The sequence below is a fragment of the Phlebotomus papatasi genome, chromosome 3 (genome assembly GCF_024763615.1).
Source record: "Phlebotomus papatasi isolate M1 chromosome 3, Ppap_2.1, whole genome shotgun sequence".
Lineage (NCBI taxonomy): Eukaryota > Metazoa > Arthropoda > Insecta > Diptera > Psychodidae > Phlebotomus > Phlebotomus papatasi.
Window position 1 is genome coordinate 29,416,039 of NC_077224.1, and position 10,583 is coordinate 29,426,621.

The 10,583-nt window shown below is 31.6% G+C and overlaps 1 protein-coding gene across 1 annotated transcript in view; it reads left to right on the forward strand.

Moving 5' to 3' along the window:
* LOC129805234 (pre-mRNA-splicing factor ATP-dependent RNA helicase PRP16-like) overlaps positions 1–1,028 on the forward strand; it is a 1,660-nt gene extending 632 nt beyond the window's left edge. Inside the window, exons 2-3 of the mRNA XM_055853009.1 lie at positions 122–263; positions 331–1,028. Of these exons, the coding sequence (XP_055708984.1) occupies positions 122–263; positions 331–925 (737 nt within the window). The 3' untranslated portion in view covers positions 926–1,028. The remainder of the gene's footprint in view (positions 1–121; positions 264–330) is intronic.
* Positions 1,029–10,583: the final 9,555 nt, after the last annotated feature.

A 10,583-nucleotide genomic window follows, 5' to 3' on the forward strand; every position in this document is an offset into this window, starting at 1 on the left:
TTTGTTGATCCTTTTTGTGTTTCAGAATTACCACTTAAAATAATTTAAATATATATTTTAGTACATAAAATGTTCTTATAACTATTGAAATATTGCTATTTTATTTATTTCTTGTTTTCAGTGTCTATGCTTTCTGTACCTTCTATTTTTTATCGGCCCAAGGGTCGTGAAGAAGAGGCTGATGGTGTAAGGGAGAAATTTCAAGTGCCTGAGTCAGATCATTTGACTTATCTCAATGTCTACAATCAGTGGAAGCAAAACAAGTAAGTTGTTTAATTTTGTGCTTAATTGCTGAAGTCCTTTACTAATGTGACATTTTTTTCTCATCAGCTATTCATCTAACTGGGCTAATGAGCACTTTATCCACATCAAAGCACTGCGTAAGGTGCGTGAAGTGCGTCAGCAATTAAAGGATATTCTAGTGCAGCAACGTCTCCCGGTGAAATCTTGCGGAACAAATTGGGATGTAGTACGGAAATGTATCTGCTCTGCGTACTTTTACCAGGCAGCGAGACTCAAGGGAATTGGAGAATATGTGAATTTGAGAACAGGAATGCCATGTCATCTGCATCCGACGTCAGCACTCTATGGTTTAGGTACAACACCGGATTATGTGGTATACCATGAGCTAGTGATGACGGCTAAAGAATATATGCAGTGTGCCACTGCAGTAGATGGGCATTGGCTGGCAGAATTGGGACCTATGTTCTTCTCTGTAAAGGAAACAGGTCGCAGTGGACGCGAGAAAAAACGTCAAGCAGCTGAACATCTTCAGGAAATGGAAGCACAGATGCAGAAAGCTCAAAAGCAGATGGAAGAACAGAAACTCCAGGCAGCTCAAAGGGAGGAAGCAATGATGCCTAAACAGGAGATTTTGACACCAGGAGCAACCCCCAGAAGGACTCCGGCAAGAATTGGACTCTGATCTATAGGACATGTTAAAAGATAAGTTTAATCCTATTTTTTGAATAATTATAAAATATAATTACTTCTATTAATAAAGATGGGATTGTTTAATGTAAAAAAAATATATATTCAGAGACATTAATGTTTCATCTCTGCTGCGAAACGTACATGAAGCATACGCTTTTATCGGGCATATGCTTCATGCAAGATTTGAAAATTCTGTTAGGGAAAAATGGGATTAAATCAACATTAATGAATTTTTTCTTTGATTATAATTTCTGATTTTAGTAAATAGAGGGAATTAAGAATATCATCCAAAATTTAACGGCTAATATAGAGGAGATAATAAAAAATATGTTAGGGGAGACCGGGGTACCTATAGCCAGAAGTAGAATTAGTGGATTTTTTTTTCGTTTTTCTTAAAATGTACATCGAGCTAAGTATTTTTTAATGAAAGTAGGAACACATCCCCATATTGCCAGAAATATTTATAAGTCTGATCCTATTATCCTACAATTTAGAAGCATTTTTATAAAATGGGTATAAAATTGTAATTTTGATTGTATAGTTTTTGGACCAGCATTTGGTTTTCTGAGTTTCTAGTCAAGATTTCATAGTTTTACCTCGTTTCTGGTTTAATGAACCTTAATTAAAAAATATTTTTCACTTGGATAATAATTATTCATCTTTTTATATAAGATGATAAACACTGAAACAGCCCTCGGGGCAGTTGTAGCCAATCTTCCGTGGCGGGATAAAACTATCAATGATTTTTCACTAATACATGGATAATTGTTAGACGAAAAAGTACTATTGATATTCCAAGCAATATTGCCATTTGGGTGAGCAACTTGAGAAATAGATTTGTTCAGGATGTTTGCATCAATTTTGCTGCAATTACAAAAATGTCATAAAAAAGTCGGCTAAAGCCTTTTTCTTTAGGTTTTAATGGCATATTTAACATCAGTGAACTTCAGTGTATCAAGTAAAATTATTTGGTATCTCCAGTTTAAAATTTAGTCTGGAAAACTGGTGGCAATTTGTACCCTTAAAGTGGCTATATCTACCAATGTGTCATACTTTTTCCATTATCCTCTCTAGAAAAAATCAAGGGTTTTAGAGCTTTGAACTACACTGCTTCATACAGCCAATATCCTAATGCTACTTATGAAACATAAAAACATTAGACAAACCTTATAATTTTTTCACAAATCACGCGGGAAAAAAAGCTTCATTTGCTGGCTAATTCTACCCCTGTCTCCCCTACGGGTTATAAAGTGTTCTATTTGTTTTTTTTTTATAGTGATCGAAATCGATATTTTCTTATCATCTCTTTGATGTTAAAAGATCTTGTTTGACTTAAATCAACGATGAAATAGACTTCAATGGTAGATAAATATCTATAGTGTTTATGCGACGGGTTCTTACGTTTATCCCTGTGTATCCTGAATTAGAATAAGATATAGATTTTTGTTAAAAAATCCAGAGACAGGCCATAATTTGAAGCACTTAAAAAGTCATGTGTGGCGTTGAAAGCTTTCACTTTAAAGATTGTGTCTACCTGTCGTGAGTGAATAAACATCCATGACACATTTGAAGTGAATTTTTCTCTATAATATTCTTGATTAGAAAAGAAATTGAGTTTATGAACCTTGTTCGATTGATCAATAAAGATGAAAGAAGTTGAAGATGTAACTAGGAAATGAAAAAAAAAAACTTGTCGTTGTCAATACTTCAATATCAAGATTTTAATTCATGACGCAAACATTTCTTTGTTTGTTGAATGTGCAAAAAATTCAATATTTTTCAACATATGAGGATGAATAAGGTGAAATTTGAAAATTCCTAGTTTTCGCCTGATAAAGTCTTCACTTTGCTGATTGAGATCAAATTAAAACCATTGTCATTCGAAATTATTTTGGGGAATGCATCAATAAAAAAATCAGAGTATTAACTCAGAAAAAATTGCGCATTCATTGCAAAAGTCTTTGCGTAAGCGTAAGGTATTACTAAATATTGCCAAAAGATAGACGTTATCTTAAATCTGGTTAACCCATTCAGTCAATGTACTAGAAAGACTGGGGCTGCAATGGTCATATTTTGGTATTAATTCTTTACAGATTAATAGATGATATTTTCGAACAAAATCCATTATAGGAGCGCTGGGAGGGAGCTACTGCCAAATACAGTGGCGACAAGATAAATAGCACAGTTTCGGACACTGTAATGTATGCCTTATTTTTCGGAAAATTATGCTTTTAAATTATGAAACTAATAATAATAAATGAACTTGTGTATAATTACATTTTGAATATAAAGAAAGAACCTGAAAGTTCTATCTAGAAATTTAGTACGATCAAAAAATTCTTGAAATGGCACATATTAAGGTGACAATACAAATAGCACACTCTATAAGAAGTAATAGTTTTTGGCTTCTACTGCAATTAACAACTTGCGAATTCTATTTGGAAATTAAATTTGGATTAATTAGTACTTAGTTAAGTAACTTTTGCAAAGAATGAACGCTTGACAACGAAAAATCATTAAAAAAATCAGGATTTGGCACTACTCTAATATGATTGTATTTCATGTAGTATGGATATCTGCTTAAAACTATTCCAAATTAGTCACATTCGAGAGATTAATCTTCCGGTCCATCTTGCCCTTTAAATTCAATAGGATTGAGGTCCTTAGATCGTCCTGGCCATTCCAGAAGGTCAATTTTGTTGTGATTGAACCACTTTTAACTCTTACCGGACCGCAGCATATGCTGCAAGCCAATTTCACAATTTTTTAATCAAAAATATCTAAGCTCAGGAATTAATTGAGGTCCTACAAAAAATATCTCACATTTGGACATCCTTATAGCTTGTAATCATCCACAAGAATCGGTTTTTTTATCAGCTCCGAATAATTAAAAAACATTGTTTTTCATAGACTATTCATATGCTTCTTTGGGTACTAGAGTCCCAAAAGAGACGAAAGAGTTAAAAAAGCTATTGTTCATTATTTTTTAATTAATGAGAAAGTTTGTCTGCTGTCTGAATATCTTAAAATCATAAAAATCTGGTCTAAATACGACTTACCTTATATCCATGAGAAAGTTTTTGTCCTTTGTCAAAATCGGTGCAGAGATGAATCAAGAAATGTAATTACCTCAAAAAGAATTCTTAGATAGAGATTTTTTCCAAAATATCTGAAAATTCAAGGTATTTATATGAGAAAAAGTCAATGAATTTTTGTAAAGATTTTTATTTATTATTCAATAAGTTCAATTTCATAAAGAATGTATTAAAAATGTTTTTTTTAACAATTTTTCGCGAAATTCTTGTTCTTTGCATTAGAAGCACATTTGCTTGGGGGAAATCCTCCAAATATATTCTCCTCAAATATAAACTGATATTATTTCAAATGTGGCTACTCTACACATTAGAAAAATGTTCATATTTAATCAAATTCCCTACGCTTGTGTAGGAAAAACTCTAAAATATGGACATATTTTTTCTAGTGTTTAGAGGCCATTACAAACATTCTTACTATGCTTTTAACGTAAGGTCCAGTTAACTAAAATTTAAACACGATAGCTTGATATATTAGGTAAATTTTTATTGATGCTGTACAAAACTACGGAAAGAAACAAGCTCTTGGGTTCAGTAAAATTTTCCTCTTACATCCAGTACAGTACACATACGACTTTTGTCGATTTAACCGTTCTTTCTTAGTAGTAGTCTTAACTAACAGCCGGTTGATAAAAACAATTTTGATTATCCTCTAATAAAATAATAATTCGATGAACCAATCGTAACTTAAAGGGTTAAAGAATCGTTAAAGTGATTGAACAGACTTCTGTTCTCTTGGTACGTAATCCCAAGAAATTTTGTGTTTATACACAGAGAGGTTAAAGAATCTTTTTTGTGTTGACCACAATAGAAAAGTTGTTAGGATCTCATCTTAAGGCAAAGTGATTGAAAAAGTGATAGGGGAGGGTGGGGCAGCTTAAAGACGGGGCAGTTTAAATTTTTGCATATTCTTCTTATCCCTTTGAAAGAAATGGGATAAAACCTTTATGTTATTGAAGAGACCTATGTTCATAAATATAATTAATTTCGTGACGCTTCTCATTTGAATTCTGTAATTGATTTTATAAAACTGCATCAAAATGAAACTTTTTGTAATGTTTTATTTTCAACAATTTCTGGACTATTGCACTTTTATATGGAAGTAACATAATTGTATTAAATTACCAGTGGTTTTATGATTATTATAAGGCATTTAGCGTTGAATTGACGGCTCTGACAATTTTGATTTGAGTTCCGAAAGTGCGTGAGGGGCAGTTTCATGCAAGCACACGGAGAAGTTTCCAGTGTCTAACAATTTACTTTTTTAATCAAAATTAACTTAAAATGATCATTCAAAACTTTTTGTAGCTGTTTTTGTCCTTAAAGTTCGAAATTACGGAAAGTGGTATTTCCTAAAAGTTCATAAAAAAAATTTAAAAAATAATCTTCCAGTGTTTTTTTAAGTGCATAAAAATAATGAGTTTAATTGTTATAATATCTGTTCAGAATGTTATCAGCAAGATATTGTAATTTTTTTTTAGTATTATAAAAATTCAAGACTTTAAAATACCATTATAAAACTGTTATACTAAAAAGGAAATGTTCTAAGGCGATATAATTATCCAGCAATGTACAGAATTAGCTTAGCACTACAAAAGGCATTTCTTTCGTATAAAAATTTAAAGATAATTGCTCAATTAATGAGAAATAGGCTTCGAAATCTTTGACGATTTTTAATTTTCTCTGTATGATTAATTAGTGTTAAAATTCTGTTATAAAGTTCTTGTTCGATTATATTTTTATGTTTTAGAGTCTAAGAAAACTTCAAAATAGTAATTTTAATCAATTGTGGTATCGCAAGTTTCCTATAAACACGTTTTATCTTTCTCAAAAATTGTCTCATATTTATCTTGAAATTGCCCCGCAATGGGGGACTTTCACACATTCTGCCTTTCAAGTGAAATGAATTTCTCCACAATAGACTAATGAAATTAAGAGATTTATTGTTATTATTTTTATTAACCCTAAACCCTACTGTAATTCACAGAATATACAAAGCTTTACTTCTGTTTATCATCTTTTTGCAAAATGGCCTCAAAATCCATTTTACGGGTGAAACTGCCCCACCCTCCCTTAGTAATTTTTTGGGGTTTTCCATTATATGCGGTAAATATTTTGAAATTTTTGCTAGTATTATTTACTGCATTAATATTCCAATTTTTTCACATTTAGCTTATGTAATTCAAAAATCAATTAGCATCTAATAGTTTACTTTTTAACATATTTGAGAAAAGTGTAATTAACACTGAAGTTGCTTTTATGCAAGTAATAAGAGGACTTGCCTATCACTCAAAGAAAGACATTCCTATAGAGCAATTTAAGAAAAAGTTGGTAATGAAGTTAAAAAAAAAAATCAATATTTACTCTAATATTTTAGTCAAAATTGCAATTTTGAAATTAAGTGTTAGAAGAGATATTTACAATGGAGATTGGATCCTATTATGAATAGTAATTGCTTTTGATAAATAAGTAGACTTTCACCATCGAACTAACAAACTGCCCTTTCATCTGACAATTCTTACAAAGCTTCAATAAACTAAATCAGTGTTGTAACGGAAACTTAACTATTCCACCATTCACGATTTTATGATGGTACTACGAGATTCACTTACAAATGAGCCGTTCATAATCTCACCCACTTGCTGTCTTTTCGTACTCAAGTGAACTCAGTGATAATATATTGATAAAGAATGCCCAGCAATAAATTAATTTCCCCCGGTTGGCGGTTTGACTATTATGGCTTCTTCATGGTGGAAGGTGTTCCACTAGAAAATTCAGGATTTTTTAAAGGACTATAAATATACCCAGGAGTACAATGAAGATCCCAGATTTATTGTTATCGTGACTACATCAGTGTTTTCTAACGCTTCTGTAGTATTTTATCACTACCTAACCATTGATTGTGTTGGAGAATTTTTTGAAGAATCACACAGAGTAGTGGCAATGGGGATAGTAGTGATTCGTGTTGTTTACTGCTTCTCTCAGAAATGTCTTTATCACCCACAATTAGACACCACAATTTCATGACTTTGCCGAAGGTTCTCTATTGTGAAATTTACTGCAGAAGAGCAATTATTGTATCTTTTATAGGTAAATGCCTATGAATAGCAATCGCTAGATTAGCCTCTTTTGTTCTAGCAGTCACAATATAATTCTTCCCAATTTATTAGCCTTCTTTAAATAAATGCTTTAAGCATTATCTATATGCAATTAAATGTTTAGTCCAATAAAATATTTTGATCATTCGCATTTGTAAAAAGAGAATCGAACTTTATCTCTCTATCTACGGTTTAGGCAATGTCTCCTGCCGTATGTAATGCCGCATTTAAGTGATTTGTTTTTAAACTTACAATTGCATTATACAATTTATGATGCAGTAGGGGAGACTGGGGCAAAACTTGTCAAAACGCATATTTAATTCTTTCACGAGCTCTGAGAAAACTTAAACGTTTTATAATGAGCATATTCTTATAGGAAATTTACTGCTCAACAACATTGCAGAAGACTATTTTCCTCTATCTCGGAAGAAATGTGATTTTCGAATCATTTTCTAAAAGTCGATTTTGTGGAGATTCTCAGAATTGCTGGGGCAAATTTTGTCAGTCTTCGGATAATTTGTGATGTTTTACTCTCGCAAAAGTTAAAAATATCAAATAGACATATTTTTATAGGAAATTTATTCCTCTACAACTTTGTCGAAGATAATAATTTTTCTCTATCTTAACGAGAAATGTGCTTAAATTGAGCTAATCAGTATTGATATTTTCTGTAAGTCAAATATTCCAAAAATAGGGTTCAAAATTTCATTATTTTTTATTTTACATTATCCTTCCTCGAATCCCTTGAAACTTTGTAAGTTTAAGAGGATTCATGAAGGCTATCTATAATAAAAATTTCAAGCCTCAGTCTCTTTCATTTTAGAAAATAGTGATTATTGAAATTTTCGTTTTGACAAATATTGCCCCAGTCTCCCCTACATGCAGTTTCATAGAGAAAATCGGCGTCGTCGTAGCGTGTTAGAAACTGTAGAGAAGAGGATGTTTTTGATCTTGAGTTGATAAAAACTAATCAATTTGTTTTGCCGCAATCAGACGGAAATTTGCTTTGGGACACTTTAATATCTTTCTGGTAAAGAATTTTATTAGATATATTTGTAAAAGGGATGACCCTATTATTGTGAATAAATAGTAATAATAATGATATTTCGTTAATAACATTAATTTCTTTTTAGATTTTTTTAGACCTAAAGAGCATAAAAAAGTGTCTAAAAAAAACTCAAGTAAGGGGAGGTGGGGCTACTTTGCGCTCTGGGGCTACATTGTTATACGATTTTTTCACATATTTCTAAAGGAAACTGGGCTTTAATATAATGCAATTTCGATAGACTAAACGATTGTGAATTTATAAATAAAATAATGGTAAGGACCATCTTTGTTTAGAAATTGGCGAAAAAATCATATCTCTATGTAGCCTCAGAGCTCAAAGCTTCTTTGAGCACCTTCCTCTATTTGCAAAACAGCTTATAATTTTACTCATTCTAATTAAGTAACTTTTTCAAAGCTTAAGTCAATTAAAGAGTCAATTAAAAGAATAATAAGGATTTTAGACTTCTCAAGCTTTTTTGATATTTTTATTATTTTGGAATTCCTATAAAATCTCCAAAATATATGATGCATAAGCTAAATGGAATTATTTAAAAGTACTGTGCTTTTTGCAAGTTTCCTAGAAACTTGAACACACTTTGATACAAGAAACCTAATCTTAGTTTAACTTTGTGTTTGGTGTGTTAGTTCTTAGATTTTTGATTATTTTTTATTATTTGTATTCATAAAAAAACTACATTCCGAACAGCCTTTGGTTCGGAAGTGGTTTTCTCTCCTATCAGTCTGACATACCTTCCAATGAAATTGTAACAATTGATATCGTTTTGTCCCGGATGTTAGAATCGACGCTAAAACGGTGAAGACTGCATGGAAGAGAAGCAAAAAGATGAAAATGAGATGAAAAAAAATTGAGTAGACAAGAATAAGTGTACCAAATTTCGGCATGCTTGCAATTTCGGCCATTTCTTTTGTTCCTTAAATTTCCATGAATCTTTAATTTTTTAATACTCTATACAAATTATACAATGCAAAAAAATATCGCTTCTACGAACGAGATGATGTCAAAAAGACCTTGTAAAAAATCCGGAAGGGCAAGGAACTATGAGAATTAAGGTGTCCAAAATATTACGGAAAGCAATGTCTATATTTTTATTCATTTTAAAATATATTAAGAATGATTTTAGAGAAAGCAAAGCCAATAAACTATCTACAAGTTTCCAAGCAACACTCCTTAAAAAGAAGTAACAAAAAAATTAATTTGTAATAAAAATATTACAAATTGAACGCTTACCTTAATTGAATTGAAATTGAGAAAAAATCCACAGATTTATGGTTCCGAAGCTTCAAATTTAATGTTCTTGAAATCCTCACAGGATTTATAAAATTTATTTTGAATTTTGAAGCTCATTAGAATGCTTCAAGCGCAATATTATCAATGTTCCATTAATTTATTCAATTTCACTGCTTTTTGTCGTAGATGTTTGAGATTGAGTGACGCCTCTTGGCTTCATTGTTTTTCACCCTATCCTCCTTCCTGCGTTGAGCCAGCAATTAGGTATATTCAACTGGTTGCCCCTTGGCACGCACTGATCGCTTCATCATAAAATATTAATAATTTTATTAATCGTATCAAAATATTTTATTTGTATCACAATGTAACTATTATAATGTTCTTGAATTGGAAGCATCAAGGGAAGCATTTGCTGATCTTAGACTGCTCAAAAGAGCCTCTACGGAATGTGAATCCTTCTTGCGTGGTCAGTGATTTTTCGGACAACTTTCTTCAATGCCAGACAATATCTGGTACATCTCTTTCACAGGAACCATTTGACGGTCAAATTTCCTTAACGTGTCCAAAAAGGGATTATCTAGTTATTGTTCCGGATGCATTGTCAATGTTTTTCTTCTAACTCTAATCAAAGTTTTTTCTAAAGCTTGACACTTAGGTGATGAGCCCGTGGAACTTTCACAAGAAGTGTTTGCAAATAAGAAAGCGAAGTGCGTTTTTTGTACTTTTTTTTGCCTAAGCCTAAATTTGCGATCCAGTGCAGATTGTTTATTTTACATAATTTTATTTAAATCTAATTTGCAAAGATAACAGGTTGAGTATCTTCAAATTAACAAACTTATACACTTGCCAATTCGTATCTACTTATTACACAAGAAAATTATATGTCTTTTTTTTTGTCTAATGTTAATCCCCTCATTTGAAATATAGTCCTAATATTAGATCATTCTAATTACGGTGTGTTATCTAATTTTTTTATTTATGTAAATAATTAGCACATTTTGGGTAAGTAGGGTAAGTGTGCCAAATTCCGACCGGCTTACAATTCCGGACACCTCTTTTGTTCCTTGAATTTCCATGAATATTTAGTTTTTACTTACTCTAAAGATTATACAATGCAAAAGAATAGCAAAAAATGTAGCTTCGACAAGCGAGATGACGCGAAAA